Source organism: Myiozetetes cayanensis, unplaced genomic scaffold (genome assembly GCF_022539395.1).
Source record: "Myiozetetes cayanensis isolate MyiCay16 unplaced genomic scaffold, myiCay2020 scf7, whole genome shotgun sequence".
Classification (NCBI taxonomy): domain Eukaryota; kingdom Metazoa; phylum Chordata; class Aves; order Passeriformes; family Tyrannidae; genus Myiozetetes; species Myiozetetes cayanensis.
In genome coordinates, this window is record NW_026087964.1 from 12,330,225 (window position 1) to 12,347,472 (window position 17,248).

General features: G+C 37.9%; 1 protein-coding gene across 9 annotated transcripts in view; it reads right to left on the reverse strand.

Moving 5' to 3' along the window:
• LDB2 (LIM domain binding 2) overlaps positions 1-17,248 on the reverse strand; it is a 217,620-nt gene that overhangs the window by 36,296 nt on the left and 164,076 nt on the right. For all 9 annotated transcript variants that reach the window (XM_050338340.1, XM_050338339.1, XM_050338337.1 and 6 more), the window contains exons 4-5: positions 12,024-12,146; positions 10,338-10,421 (exon numbers count right to left, since the gene is read on the reverse strand). In XM_050338340.1, the coding sequence (XP_050194297.1) occupies positions 10,338-10,421; positions 12,024-12,146 (207 nt within the window). The remainder of the gene's footprint in view (positions 1-10,337; positions 10,422-12,023; positions 12,147-17,248) is intronic.

Consider the following 17,248-nt stretch of genomic DNA (forward strand, 5'->3'; position numbering starts at 1 on the left):
AATGAAATATACAAATACCACAGGAGAAACTTTGCACCCACTTATGTCACTCCAGAGGAAGGTCACTACTTTCTGAGATGGTATTCCAGTTTGTATACTTCTGTGATTCAAAGAAAAAATTTTCCTTACCATTTATTATATCAACAGGAAGCTTACTTCAGGTAGCAAAGTGGTCCACAGTAGGAATCTAAATATTAAAATACGACCAGAAGAATCAACCTATCCATATATTAAACTAAAAAAAATTGAGGAAGCTGAGAAATAAAGAGACCAGATGGTCTTCAAAATACAATTAGACACCAAGAAGGTGCAGAAAAGAAACTAAAGTATCAAGAATATGATTTTGGTGATAACATTGAAAGACTCTAAGAATATACATTTTTATCTGAATCATTTGTCATTCTCCTTACACTGTTAACTATAGTAATGAGCAAGCTGTATTTCATGTTCTGTTTCTTACTGCAATTATTTTAATAAAATTAATTCATTTTTAAAATTACATTGTTCAAGGGCACTTTTAGCAATAGAATATATGACATGGTCTCCTTTGTAAGGCTGAACATCTCATCTCACATACTGTGAAAGAAAATCAGTAAGGCATCCAAGGATACACTAGAATACCAACATGATGTTGGGGGAGTTATAAAATAGAGACTTGCTATTAAATAGACTATAATATTCCAAATTACACCATAGCTCTAATACAACTTGTCAAAAGATAAGTGAAAAGGTCTAACGTAGTGTTTAGAAGACTGAAATTTACTTCCTTCCTTCCTTTGCATATCACTCTCAAAAGATTATTCCGTTTTATATTTCATTACTTTGAATGAAACTGGAAATTCCCTAGAAAGAAACCTCTGCCTTCTTATAGACTTGGGATCTACATCACCTTGTGGTATATAGTAGTAATACTTCTGATGAAGCTGGAGCAGCAAAGCACCAGAGTGAGACAAGGTCTGCTCCAGAGAGTACTGAGATCTCTGTCTCATCACCAATACCATTCTGTTTAAACAGTGCTTGTGTTTTCCTTGAAGATTTTGATCCAGCATGACTGGGTCCAATCTTTGCTTTATAAACAAGATGCTATAAAATCTCAGCTGGGGAATACAGCTGTGGGGTTTTTTTTCATGTGACTCATACTTATTTTATGTAAAATCATCTTATCTTGGGTAGAAATGGTGCACAGTCCTTTAATTAAATCAGTTCTAAGTTTTGCCTGAATGATTAATAAAATGAGAAAATTCTCTGTCTTGCTATGAAAGCTCTATTCTTTTGTATTCCTTCATTCTTTTCTATTCTTAAACCCTTTCTTCAAATCAGATTCCCAAGCTGATATTTGTTCATTTGGGCTCACCTAAGAAATATAGTCTGTGGTTAATCAAGTTAATTTTCTTTTGTTACAAAATTCCAAAACAACAACAAAAAAAGCAATAAAAGTAACCATTTGTTGTTGTTGTTCATGAAGCATAGCATTTTCATGGCTAAAACTGCCTAAAGGAATAGAGAAATTAATTTCAATAAATTGGATTTTATGTGTATAAAATACCTCTGAATAAATGAAAAACTCTGAGATGACATTTGGATCAAAGAAGATATATCTATTGACTCTAATGGATGTTGAACTGGATCTTTGTTTAACAAACCGCCTTATTATGAGCAGTGGGGAGGCACCAACACCAAGTAGAAGAGGTAAGAGGGCCCAGGAAGCAATTCAGAGTAGGGAAGAATATTTAACACAGCACAGTTTTTCTAGCTGTGCAGAACACACCACTGGAAATGGCACAGCTTAGATGAATCCTGTGTTATATTTCTGATAATGTCTTTTCCCTACACTCTGCTCACAAGCCTTATCTGTGTGCCAGTACAGGTCTGGTCCAGCACCTTTGCTCATCGACACTGCCTAGAGATTCTCCCCATTGCATCCTGTGGGTCTGTCTGAGGCAGGGTGAAGACAAAATCATGGGCATCCGTTTATGAGTCTGATACATCTGTTGATGCTCCCTTTAATATCAACAGAAAGTATGCTTAGAAATCAAAAGGAATGCCCAGATTTGCACATTGATGACGGACAACTGATGGACACCAATATTGTGAACCAATATTCAGTGAACAAGTTTACTGAAGTTTTCCAACAGGTTAGTACAAATAGACAATACTGGCAATTAACTACAAAGTTACTAAACAGTATGGTTCATAGAATACCTACAAAATTGATATTCCATTTATAACCATACATATATATTTTTTTTTTCCACTCAGAAGCAGTGCAAAAGATCAACTGTTTCTTGTTCTGCTTATTTTGTTTTCAATTCAAGTTTTGTAAGTTATGGCAATCTGTTCTGAGCAAGAGTCTACTCCAAATTCTACTGCTGGAAGTCAGTAGTCAGTCCAATGAAGTAAACACATTTATAGCAGTGTCAAACCATAATAGGTCAGACACAATCAGCAGAATGTTCCAGATCCAGAAGTAAGAAAGGGAAACTTACAGCTTTACAGCATCCTACTTAACCTGTAGGATTCCCCAGCACTTTCTTGCCTTCTCGTATCAGTGCTGGCAAATTTGGAGATGAGGTCTGACTTCAAGATGGGTGCCAGCTGATACAAATTCATACTGCTGCTCTTTTGTCTGCCCAGCACAAGTAGCACTTGGGGAGCTAATAAGAATGGTCATAATTTAGGTGGAAAGGATTAGATTATTTTTTTTCATCAGATCAGTCTCCTGACCCGGCTCCAGCAGTGCTTGCACCAGTACGAGGGAGGTGACTGCAAGACAAATTTAGATTTGTGTGTGCCAATCTCTAAAACTCACACAAACCCAGTTAATAGTCTTTAAACTATTTTACTGCTTAGAGCCAGGTTTTGGTATTTAGGGTTTTTGTGAATATAACATGGCAAGATTACAAATTAAAAAGTGGAAGTATATGGACAGACTAAAGTGACAAAGTGGGGAGATATCCTCCATAAAGACAAGAAAGATAAGAGCTTTTCAGGAACATCTTAGAAACAGGATCAATCTCAAGAGCCCAAAGAAATCCTCCAATGTATGTAGTTATGGAAAATCAAATTTTATTTTGAGATGCATCAAACAGGGTCTCTCCAGTAGAGAGAGGTAAGCAATAATGCTGTTTTACCTACAGAAAGGGTGGCAGAGGAAGGGGAAGGGATAAGCAGGCTAACCAGTAAAGTTAACTACATATAGAAAATTATTTTAAAAAGGTTATATGAGCTAGTTGCTTGTGATATCACAATAGACCATGAAATTATCTTTACGAAGATTAAAATCATGAGTGGATGGGCTGTAGGATTACCTTTCCAGATGAAGAGCAAACCTTAGGGAAAGCCATAAGCTTTCCACTATAAATATTTCAGATTCTAAAACAACTTCCAAGAACAAAGATTTGAATGACCAGCTTTGCATTAATGCCTATTTCTTGACCTCTCCTGAGCACCCACTCCTCCCTGCATAACAATTTGCACCAAATACCCATGGATATTCAATATTAAACAACTAATTAAAATTTTTGCTGTTTTCATTGCTTTGAACAAGAAGCTGGTTTTGGCATTTTCAGGTCTTCATACAAATTGTACCTCTGCAGGTCTCATTCCTAAACTTAATTAATAGTTATTATTATTTATGACGGCACTGCATACTAGCCCAAGTTTTAATTTGGTCTTCTAAAAAGAGAGCCTGTGGCTGTACTCTTGGACTTTTTACTTCATCTTTTTTCTTTTTTGAAATAACATTATTATTTCAAATCTTGTAGCTTGTTTTTATATGACTAGTGCTCTGTCTTTGTCTCTCTTTTTCTCTCTTTTACCCTTCTGACATTTTTAATTTTAACTGCTCCAACATAACTTCATTTTGATTTCTTACTCATGGATGCTTCAAGGACTCACATTGCTGATTATCATCCTTCCATTCTCGTTAGTCCAGACCTTAATTTTATTTCAAAGGTCATATGGGTTTGTATGTCCAGTGGGCATGATACCTGGCTTGTGTTCATAGACACACACATTTTTGACTTAACTAATACTCATGAGCCTTGAAGTGCTCTTTATGTGAAGACTGGCCATTAGTATCTCCAGAATACTGGCAAAATATGCCATTTTTGCTAAAATCCCAATTTGTTCTCTTACATCTTTTGTTTCTTGTGCTCTGTTCCCATTCCCCACTTTTCACTGACTTATGAAATTCCTGATATCCACAGACACTAAAATCTGTTTCTGAGTCAGGAGAAGCAGAAGTGGACACTGTTGCACCAGCTCACTATACTCTCCAAAGTGTGGTTTAAAATTGCCGTCTGATTTTTTTTTAATGCTCTTGGGTTTCCTCCATCTTTTTTTTTTGCATCTCACATGCCATAATTTTCCTATTTTGTTTCCTAATTTGTTTTAGCAAAATGCTAGAAATCCATGGATGAAAAGCACACTGCTATTATTTCTAACAATATGAATGTGATCTTTCCAACCCATGTCCTATCAGAGATTGCTTCAGATTCTATCTTCCCTTCAGAACATTTCTAAGTTGGTGCTTCATTCTCTACCTGTCCTGTCTTCTGCAACTCTCCGATTCCTGTTCCCTTGTCCCACTCATGCCATCTTGATGATTTCTTTTTTAAAAAACACTACTGTATCATTTTATGTGATCTTTCATGTTTATTACACAATAACTCTTGATATAACTGTTCTGTGATGTTCTGTCTTTACTAAAAAAAGTGAAAAGCTAACATTTGACTGTACAAGCTGTTGCAAAGAATACACTTCTTCTCATTTATTATTATGAAAGTAACATATAACACTGTCCCTAAAGCATTAGATGCATGAGAGGAACAGAAACCACTGTGATCATTACTAAAATAAATGCTCAGAAATTACATTACCAGAAAACCTTGGCAGAATCAGCTAATTATAGTTGGCAGAAAGAGATTATGGATAGCCAGATATAGTCATCTGAATCCTTCTGTGTGAACCCTCTGGTTCTGACTGCATTTTCCTAGGGAGAACTGCCCCAAGTTGGATTGGTTTAGATTGAAAAATTCTATCATTTATTAGGAACTAAGTTTACAAAATGTTGTGTCTGCTTTCAGCATCTACAGTTCAGAGCATTCTTTAAAATTTTGACAGCTTTCACATGAAAATCTCCGGAATGATTAAATGATCCAAACTCTCTCCTTTGAATGCTTGTGAACCCTTAATAGAACTTATTCACATCCATTAGGATATAGCATCTTGCTACATGAACACATACTCCGTTTCCCCAGCACCCCCCAGTCAGTGCACAGCACAAAGTAAATGAAGTTGCCCTGTGTGGGCTTCATTCATAGAAACATGGCAGAAGCATGAAGCAGGGGACTGCAGAACAAGAAAGAGTAAGCTCAGAGTAACACAATGGTGCTTTAACAAACTGCCCCTGCTCCCAAGCCTTACAGTGGTACTCAGTCATGGAAAAAGCATTTTCACCAGTGTGTTCCCAGAATCAACATCTGCTCCTTTTTCAACTACATAGCTACAGCTAGCCTGAGACAACAGATTGCAGCCAACAGCAATAGTTCTGTTATTAGTATTTGGGACAAGATGAAATCCTAGTTGCTCTGCAAAATCAGACCCTTGTTTTCTAAGAAGGGCCACGTCCCCTTAGCTGACCCCTCAGACTGCCCCAGGGCCTCAATGCCACATGTGTACACTGGGAATGACAGTGCCTCTTCAGCTGGTGGAAGCCATGCAGCCATAAACATTTGCAGCTGAGATGAAATCATAAGAGTCATTTAGGTTGGGAAAGATCATTGGTTCTAACCACTAACCTAGAACTGCCAAGGATATCACTAAACCATGTCCCTAAGTGACACCTCTAGAGGACTTTTTTAAATACTTCTGGGGATGGTGACTCCACCACTTCCAGAATGGTAGAATGGCAGAAAATGAGTAACACTGGAGCACTCGCTACTGAGTGAGGGCTGGTCATCCTGTGCACTGCATGTGGTTCAGCCTCTGTGGGAAACACAGTGCTTAGAAGATGATGGCATACTGCAACTTGCAAAAGGAAATTAATTCATATTGCATGAGTGACTATAAATATAGCATTTCTTATCCCCCAGGTACCTGACTTTGCATCATTAACATGCTTGTATGTAAACTTTCTCCTTCTGCACTGAAAATACACTGTAAAATACTGACCAGATAGCTGCCACAAACTGCTACATATTAGGAGCAAAATAGCTCCAAAATGATTTGAGCTCAAATCTTTCCTGTACATGAAACCATATTTAGAAAATCAAATTGCCCTGCACATTATTGGAAACTGTTACATGTGTGTCTATTTTTCATGTGCAAAAGAAAGTTCTATGTACACAATGGGTATACATAAAAATGGCTTTTGATTACAATGTAAGTAATGTCTTTAGAAAATTGTGTCCCATTAAATAATTCACATTAATTTTCCTAGCAGAAGAAATCCAAAAGTGTCTAGTGAGGAACTAAATTAGTGGAAGTGAGGACTCTGAAAATATTGTCCTCTTTGTAGCAATAGGAACACCTTATTATTGGTTTATATAGAAAACAAACAAATTGGATAATTTGTAGCTCAGATAAGCCTTGGTTAACAGAGTCATACAGGATGTAAGGGGAAATGGAAGTGTGCACTCCCCTGCCTAGATACCTCTCTTGATGCAGAGTGGGAGTGTTTTGCCACACTAACCCTAACTTTGCAAAGGGCAGATGCAGATTCAGCTCCATTAACATCAATAAACTGGCTACCAGAGCAGAGCACAGTGTGGGGAGGATGCAATAGATATATCTGTGGTAGAGCTCCAAGAAATGACTCCAGCCCAGCCAGTGCAAGAAAGCAGAGACAAATTTTAAAAACCAGCTGGCCAAGATACAACTGTATTTGATATTTCATGCCAGGTCGTCCTGCATAATTGACAGTAGGGGCTGACTTTTTTATACTATCAGAAATTTTAGGAGAATAAATGAAAGAAATATCCAAGCTCCAAACTGTGAATACTGCTGCTAGTCTAAAGCTGTTGTTTTTAGAGTACATTCAAATCTATTACACTGAAGATCTAAATAAAGTAGCTCAGCAACTAAAAAATTACAAAGAAAAATAGAAGGTAACATGAGGGGACTGAATTATTCTAGCTTGATGGAAACTGTTCTTCTGAATGTTAGTCTCCATCTTCAAACTCCATACAGGATTCCTTCTTGTTCCTGGACTCATACTGACTGAGACTAGGCTATAGGTCTTGGCCTTATTATCTGATAGTTCTTAATATCTACTACTTGATGACTTGACGAGAAATTACATTTTAAAAAGCTTGATATTAATTTTAAACCTACAAGGTTTTCCTCATTATTTCTCAGACAGCCTATTCGACTCCTAGTCAGCAGCTACAGCAAAGTACGCTGACCCCATTGATGAGGTAATCAATTATGCTGGAACAAAACAAACTCGTAACTAGAAAGAAAGGAAGCCTATGGTTTTATACAGAGCCAGAGAAAACAGAGAAAAAGAGCATTTGGCAATTGACACAGGATAAAACATTTCATTTCCAGGTTCCAAGAAGATATATTTTAAATTTGTATTAAATACGATTTACAAAATCAATGTTCTTCTATGCTGGACAGCTTTACTTGGAGTGAATGAAGACAAACCGGGGCACACATCCAAAGCTGTGGCTCTACGGGCATGTGGCACTCAGGAATGGAGGTTTACATGCCAGCAACTGCAATTATCCCAACTAGCAATGATTTAGCATTCTGTGATGTCTAGAGCCCAAAAAACACAGGCTCTGCCTTTATATCACAACCATCTGAAATCCAGGTTTAAATTCTGCCTTTAAAGAAACTGCAGCACAGCTTGCTGCTGTGTGCACATTAGAGAATAAAAATGATTAATTCCACCCATCAGTGAAGTCTTGGCTTATGAGTATCACAAGCCTTTGCTGTGTGCAGCAGGAAAAAAAAAAAGGAAAATAATTTTTATGCTTAGTTTCTGATCCTTATTCAAAACGATGTAACAGTGCTAATTACTAAACACTGGGAAGACTGAATAAAATATCATAAAATGCTTACTTAAAAAAGCACAAAACAGAACACTTTAAAGCTAGGTACATTTACCACACTATTTTGCTTCATGATTTTACAATCCTGAGCTCAGAAAAGATTTTTATGTTAAAATTAACAGAGGAAAGTAAATGGAAATAAACCATGTAATACGAGCCACCGTGATGAGCTGAACATCTGAAAAAAAGAACAGAATGATCAATTCCTCACCACAAGAAAAAGAAACATATAAAGATTGGCTTGGGAAAAAAAATTTCCTCTTGGAATCATCACAGCAGGAGTCAGAGGAAGCTTTGCACCCAGAGACCTAATGTTGTCTGTTAAGCTACCAAAACTAGTCCAGATGAAAAAAAAAGGTAAGACTTCATCTTTTCATCCCCTTCCACTTCACTGCTCATCTCCCTAGTGCTTATCTTGATCCAGTTTTCTTTTTCTGAGGTTTTTTTTCCCTCCCTCCCCCTCTTCCTTTCTTGCTTTTTCTGATGCTGACAGAGGTAGCAGCATTGGTGCCTGATGCCAGATGCCTCCTAACAGGAATCCTGCCTCTGTCATTTGCATCGTCACATCCAGCGATCATAGACTATACCACAAAGCACCCAGAAGAGGTCAGTGATAGAGACAGTGCTGAGAATCCAGCATGGCCCTCCGAGCCTCATGGGGGACAACTACAGAGTCCTGGTGTGTGTCAGCCCAAGCGCTCGACAGTGCGTCCCTTCGTGCCAGGGGGATCAAAGACCTCAGAGGAGACTCAATGCCACTGGACAATTTGTAAACAAATCACAGAAACAGCGTACCTGAGCCAGCCACTTGCTGCCCAGTTTGCCACTAGGGTGTAAAGCCAAACTTGTGGTGACCGAGGAGGAATTCCCAGTAGGATTTTCTGTAGAACAAGCTCTAGGATGCCCCACCAGGTGACAATGAGAGTGTGACTGTAGGCTTGTTGCCAAAGCACAAGGGGCTGCTCTCTGTACCAAACCACAAACTAAACTAACCAAGAGAATACAATATGCTTTACGTAAACTTGTCATTCTTACATTTACACATGGAAAAATTCTAATGCAATGTATTATTTATTCCTCTGAGGTTTTATGCCATATTCTTCTTTCAGCTGTGCTACAGCAGACCTGCTCTGCTCAACTTAGGGTATAATTTTAATAGTAACTTTTGCACTAACACCAAATAAGCAAAAATCAGCAATGGCTTATCCTACTGGGAGAGTAAGTACAACTACAGGCTGTCTATAAATTGCAGGGATACAGTGAGAGAGATCTCACCACACATTCAGTTCTGCAGACTGTCTCCCCTGGAGTTCAAGACACACTGGGGATAGGACTCCATCCATCCATAGGGAAGGTATTACAGGGTTCACAGAACAGAATGAAGTACAGCTAAAATATAGACTCAGGTACAGCTCTACAGTAGACAGAAAATAACTGCATTTTCTAGTGTTATTGTTATCATTAATGACTCACACAATTAAAAGAAATAAAACCAGATACTCTTGGCCAAGTTAGCTTGGTGTATCATCAAGCAATTAGCCTCATTTTGTCTACTGATGGCATGTCTAGAAATAGGAAAAATCTGAATTTTAACCTTGAAATATGAACTCTACAAATCTGTATTTCAGTGTATGTATTGTAAGCCCACACCGGGGAATACTTTCAAAAATAAAAATAAACATCCAAACTTTGAATGCACTTTAAGGGTCAAAAAGCAATGGGAACAAATGCATTATTTAATCATAAAAACCACACTTGATTCAGTGCAAGGCTGAGGAGGAAGCTCAGGCTCCCAGAGGCATGTGAAGTGAAGACTGCTTTGAGGGACTGCTGCAAAGAGGGCTGGAGCTGAGCTTTCCCTCAGCCCTGCCTCTGCCTGGGAAAGGTGGTGAGCTAGAAAAAGCTGAAGAATATAGGAAGCTTTTAATAAGAATTATCTGCCATTTTCTCAGGAACATTGAAGCAGAAAGAAAAAATGCTGGGAACATTTTGCTTACAATAAAATAAAACCATTATTCAAAACTGAGAAGAAAGACTTAAAAACCAGAGCTATTCAAATATGGCTTGGACTCCATGATAAAATTCTTAGCCTTTTTAATGGCACATTGTTATCAGCTACATCTCAACTACAGTGTCTGTGTTTTTCCTTCACCTTCATTAAGGGTTAGGTCAATTTTGTACCTGACTGACAAAGGCTCTGCTCTCATTACCTTGACTCAAAGCTAACAGTAACTTTTAAAAAATGCTCACAATAATCATCAGCTATGGTATGCTTACCCTGAGGTAGTTGAGGGTGAAGTTTGTCAGACCCATTCGAGTGATGTTTTTGGACAGCTGCTCCAGCACCTGAGGGTCTTGTGCCTAAACAACAAAGGAAAAAAGAATTTTCACTTTGCTTTTTGTCGTTTTGGTTTTTTCTATGTCCTTAGTGAAATCCAGGGAGGGTTCTCGGAAAAGCAGTGCAAATTCTATGGGAAAATTACACATTGATACTAAATTTCTGTAATAGGCTAGAGCTCTGTATGCATAGGAAAATAAACACTTTATGAAATGGGAGCAGAATAAAGACTGTTTTCCAATATCTTCCTTTGGTCCCTGCCCATTCAAAAGATAGACCTAGGAGGTCTGGTCATGTAAGCGAGCATGGCCCCACCAAAGAGCTTCCTGAGGGATTGCAGTTTACTTTGAGCCTTCTATTTGTTGGCTGGAGACCCAGAAGACTAAATAGAAAAAGGGAGTAATAAAGAGGGTATCACTTTCTTTTTGTGGGTAAGAAATTGCAGCAGAAAGACCTCATCAAGGCACCTTCAGCAGCGCTCATCACGTAGGTGACATTAAGCACAGGCTGGAGAACCCTTCTGATCCAAGTTATTATCCCAGAATTAAACAGGCAAAATGCAAGTATAGTCCTTCTCTGACCCTAGACAGGAGCTTTACCAGTGAGACCAGCCTCCTCTTTAAAATGAGATCAATCTCATTATTAAAATTAATACCTGCTGGTTTCTGGCTAACCTGCTTCCACTCTGATTTGTAGAAGCCTCCTAAATACATAATGTCGCTCATGGCCATCCTCATTGTCCCTTAACAGGATACTGTTGAAATGTTCAGTTGATCAGTCCCTTAAAATAGCAGATAACACTGGGACAGAAATGCTGGGGCAGATTTTCAAAGATGTTTTCTTCAGACCTGCAGTAGGTCTTTGAAAAAAAGTCCAGGCTGCTTAAGCTATTTAAAATACCTCACCAAGAATACTCGTTATCTATGGATATCCAAGTAACTTGATGTCAAAATACAGGAACATCTTTGGGGCTGTGCTCTTACCCTCTATAAACACATACTCCTGCAACTGATTTTGTTTATGGGGGCACTACTAGGAGGAATGCTTCTGTGGTGCAGAACTGAAAGTGTCAATGAGAGTATGTTCTTTGTATGTTCTTATTATTTTTTAACTGCAACTTACAGAACATTTAATATTTTAATTTCCATTGTGTAAAATCTCATTCAATTACAAAAGAAAGTCATGAACTGTGGAATAAAAAGAAGATCTGGATTAAAATTCCAAAGGTTCTTAGGTAAATATATGGTTATTACTTATCTTCTGTCTATTCAAGACAACATGAGTTTGCTTCATTTAAAGCATAAATATAATTTGTACCTACAATGATAAAAATTCACTGACTTTGCTGTAGTTCATATCAGTAAGAACAGATTTTGGACCCAAATCATACAGACCACTGAGTGGGATTAAAAGGAAAATTACATGCTAAAACAGAATGAAAACACAGCAACAGTGGCAATATTATAGCACTGAGGAACAAGGGAGTGATGAAAGGACTTGTAAATGGCCATAGTTGCAGGCAAACCAAAATATTTAGAGCTAATTGCCTTGGGTGTGAAATTTGCTGGTGTTTTTCATAAACCTCATCTCTTTGTATTAGGTCAAATGAATAAAGGATTACTTACATGCATGGCTAGAATGCTGCGTGGGACTAATTCTCTGTATTGTCTAATAGTAAAGTGCCATGTTTTTATTCTCATAAGATCATCAAAAGTAAACTCCAAGATAAGACGTCCTTCTGTGCATACCTAGAATACACAAAATGCATGAAATGAATTCCCAGTAATTTTGTTTTCAATGGTATTGTATCATCGATTAAACAACATTCAAAAATATCAGAGCAGTATTCTATTGCTCGTCTCTGCTAGATTAATTGTTTCTAGTTCTCTTGGGGAGAAAAAACAAATGTGGGAAAATTACTTCATTGGCCTTACTTCAGAGACAGTAACTTATAATGCTATGGATTTTATAGCATTTCACAAACATAGAATATTGTACGCTAAGTCTTATTTATTGCAACAATTCCCTTTCCCTCACAGTTCGCTACTGCAAATTAATGACTGAACCTTGCAGTGGAGGTGACTGTGGTGTACCTGTGTGCACTTGATGGCAAGTTGCTGAACCAGTCATTCCCATATGTAGCCCTTTCCTTACAACAGCCTGGCATATAAACCTTTCTTTCACGTCCAGTTGGAGTGCACAGTGCCCTTAATGCCTGTGACCAAATCTGATTTTTTTCCTCTTTTTTCCTTATCTTTACCAAGTGTTGTCTTTTCCAAGCATTTTGTCCTGTTTTGGTTTTTTTTTTTTTGTTTGTTTGTTTGTTTGGTCTTTTTTGGGTTTTAAGGTTTTTGGTTTTGTGGTTTTTTGGTTGGTTGGTTGGTTTGGTTTTTTTTTTTTCATTTCTTATCTACTTGTATTAATCCTCCCTTCCAAGGAAAGGCAGGTGGGGTGCCTGTCACGCAGGTGAGGGGAGAAGAGGAGAGGTTTTAGCCAGGACAATGGAGCTACTTCCACAGAAAATGGCTCATGCAGCTTTGTGAGGGGTCTTGTCTAAGAAAGAACAGAAAATATAGGAGGAATAAATTCAGAAAGTGGGTACTACCTGAAAATGAATAAATTACTGGGGACTTTTAAACAACTGTCCACAATTTTAGGTGGAAAAAACACAGTGGTTGTGGTCTTCTTTAAGGTGCAAAATACAAGCCCAGCAGGGCATCTTGACTAGGAGTACTGTGGAGTATGGTAAATGCTGTCTGATTTGAAAATAAACTACTACTGCTGTTGATGTCTTTTTAAATTGGATATTTAGACTTACAACTCCTGTTTGACATAAACTTGCAAGTTAAGGGTGCATAGATATTGTGGAAACAGGGTGTAATGGCTTTCAAAAGAAAAGGTTTCTGCAACTTTAATTTTAATACACCTAGCATTTGATTGAAAAATAGCCATCCTAAATTCAGTCGAATCTGTTGAGCCTGTTTACAAGCCCCAGCTCAGGTTTGGCTAGCTCTCACTTGGGCAATGTGGGGTTTTTCTGGTTAACAGTTCACTTAACATCATCATAGTTTTTCTTCCTTGCTGTTTCTGAGAAAACACGTAGGTAATTTTAACAGGCATACTATACAGATAAATTCCTGTAGACCTATGAAGGGGAATCTTGCAACAGGTTCTCGTTTGCCCTTCTCAACACACCTCAGTGATGCCTTCAAATTTTAAGGTGTCTTATTTTGTCATTTGACCCTGATTTTTGATATTCCCATCACCTGCATTATGATGAGAATTTGCAGAGGGGTACACATGCACACATATAAGGATTCTCTGAAGAAAAACATTTTGTATTAATGTAACTGTGTTGAGGCCAAAGATCGTGGTTACTGACTAGTTAACATGAAAATATTTCAGGTTTAAAACAATTTTTTTTTAATAATACCTGTGGTTTTTCAAATATTTCTTCTCTTAAGCTCAACCCCCCTCAGCTCTTAACAGGTTTTAGGCACTAGCATTAACAAATTTTAATAGAAAAACCAAAACACATTCCTCATATCACAGTGGTAAAAATTTATACATCTTATAAAGGAATTTAATTTCCTTATGTGGAGCAGAATTTTACACATGGCTTTTAATCAATAGAATTGGCACAGTTCTTATTTTAAAAGGGCTTTTTTTTTTTTTTTCTTAAAGCTGCCTTTTACATAGAATCCAAAAAATCAAAAGAGTCTCCAATTAAGAAAACATTTTCTGTTGTGCTGAATTCATGTTACCGTACTGTGAGCTCTGACATTTTGTTTCTGTGGTAACCAAAATCAGCTGATTAGTTGGCATGGCAACAGAAAAGATGTAATCCCAGCAGACACACTCTAATCAATGCCCCCAGCACAGATGGTCTCCGGAGGATCAACAAGAAAGAGGCTGGCAGGCATTCAGTGTATCACGTGGTTGCTCTAGACTAGGCCAGGAAAAAACTAAAAAAGAACATTTCTCAAACTAACCAATAGCTTTTTAACCCCTTCACTGCACTTATTAATTGTAGGAATTTCAACTACTTGTTCCTATGAAAACCCACTTCAGTCCTGTGCCCTATTGCTCACAGCCTCACTCTATCACTAAATACCTTTAGAAGTCTTTGTCCTTTATTAACTACCATTTCTCAAACATGAGTTGTTGCTTGAAAAGAAGCCTAAAGCTTATACAAATCTGGGCAGTGCCTGAGATTATTAGTAAGGATTAAAATCATTGGGTTTCAAGGGCTTCACCTATAAAATCCAGCTGATGGCCCCACTGTTGGGAGCAGGAAGAGAATAGTTTGAACAGGGGGTGCTCACTGCTTTAGTGGTGAAGGCAAAGCTCGCCTCTGCCAAACTGTTGGGAAATATAAACATTGCTAATTGCAGAAAAACAGTTTGCCTACACATAAAGTTGGAGTGTCAGTAAGCACAGTGAAAAACAGAGACTTAGGAGGACTCCTAAAACTTTCCTCTACCTGAAAAAAATAAATGGAGCATCTCCCAGGTAAACAAACTTGGTGGTCTTGGCTTCAGTTTTTTTCCACATTTTATTTATGCCATTGAACTGTTATAAATTATTTATAGTGTTTATTTATATCTTGATAAAACAATTTTTAAGTGTGTGACACTTTACAAGGACCTCTTACCCTCTCAAGACAAGCTGAACTATTCATATTCTTACTGCTAGGCATGTTCTGGCCATATTTGTTTGAAAAAAAAATGGAAATGCCATTTTATATATTCATCCAATACTGCAGTACGCAGTAAGTTGCTCTAACTAGCAAAATGTCGAAATGAATAAAATACATTGGATTCTCAACTCTGTGGATTCTTGATTCAATAGATAATGAGAAGTGTTTCAATCACTTATATTTGAATTTGGTTAGAATTTGAAACTTAGAATTTGTTTGTAAAACCGAAAGGGTTCGTATTTTTGCATTAAAAGCCTCCCTCATGGTAGTTTCACTGGGTCAAATTCAGATGATCTAAGGAACTACATAGTCCATTGCAGTGCTGCTTACTATGGAAGGTCTGCTTTGTTTCTCCAGCAATGCTGTGAGAGTAGGAGTTTACCTTTGGTAGGATCTGTGCCCTCAGTATCTCTGGTAGAAGTTAAACACGCACAGCTGAGACACCATTCGGCTCCAACTTACTTATTTCTGAAAGAGTAATATATTCTCTTCTCCCCTTTTCCATCAACTACTGTGTTTTTCATTTCAAATTTGCTTTTACTAACTGTCATATTTTAAACATAGAGGCATTAAAACCTCCTAATTTTTCTCCTAGAATCCAAATCACATCCCCAGCTGAATTTTGCTACTGGAACACAAAAGTTTATATCGGAATCTGCAAGAGAAAGATCAGGGCTGAAGCACTGCCAGGGCTACAGCAGAGAGACCCACTGCACACAGCAGGACAGTGCCATGGGAGGCAACTGTAGCCCTCTCACATGAGGTGGGCACCCAGCCCAGATCACGCTGCTAGTCTGTCTTTGACTGCTGGATGTTAACCTCCTTTCCAAAATAACAACACTGTCATGTGCTGCCATGATAAGTAAAATAAACTAACTGAATTGAGAAAAGTGTTCTCTATTAACCAAGTAAAAAAACCAAAGCAAAATCCTTTTATTTGATATTGTATTAAAGCTAACACAAAAGGAAATGACACAGAAATGGCTTTAGGGATCTCAGCAGAGAAGTAGCTACTGTATACCTTTGCCATGTCCCCTGCACAAGGAGCAGCGAGGTGGTAAAGAAGTGCTACTAGGAGTATCTGGTCTCTTCTCTGTCTGTTTTTGTGCCTCTGTAAGTCTCAGGGTCTGTGGTGTGAGAGCTGGAACAATGACAACACTAAATACACATTTCCTAGCTCACCACTGCACCACACACCAGCAGCTTCCTCTCCCTCTTCTTTGAGCCCCACCCCAAGAGCCAGGAAGATGGCAAAGAAAACCCTGCAAAGGGATGGGACTCACGTACATGCTAAACCAGCCTGGGCCATGTGGACCCTGGTCATGATGCTGTCAATAACCAGTGACTTAAAATTAAAACCTCCACAGTCCTGCGGGCCAAGGGCAACATGGACAAGCTATCTTCTCCTGCTACCCCTACTACTTTTGTTCTTGTCTTCATGGAAAGGTTAACGATGAACAGGTACAAGATGGAAAATCATTATTTCCTGTTAATGTATTAAAAGAGACATTTCCATTTTGAAAAACATTTTACAGGGTTTTTTAATATAAGGAATTTTTTTGTTTTGTTTTAATTTTTGTTTTCCACCCTTTGTACTGTTTCTTATAAATGTATGGCACTCGGTTTAATTACAGGACTAGAGGTGGCCTATGCATGAAGATAAGTCACTATCAATTACACATATTGAATATTCACTAACTGCCTGATCCAGAGCGTGTTTAAATCAATTGACTCCTTCCATTGAATTCACTGCCCTTTGGACTGGCATCCTACTGTGTTAAATCACTATTTTCCTAGAGATTTATAGTCCTTGTACTAGGTAAGTATCAAATGTAATGCATACCATCCCAAATGTTAGGTAGCAGGAATGTGAAATCTCATTGTTTTTTTAAGATCAAGCCCAGAGAAAAGGAGATGGTCAGGCTGAATTTAATTCACATAAAATTGATAGTTCTGGCCACTTGGCATTATGAGCTTCTCTTGCAATCTTTCTGGGAGAATTGCAGAAGATACCCACAGAAATTTTCAGTCACATAATGACTATAGAAAACAGTAATTAAATGGTTTCAAGGGTATTCAGTATTAGAAATAATCTCAGTCTACCAGAAAAATTCAACAGCCAATATCTTTTACCCTTATACACACTAAAAA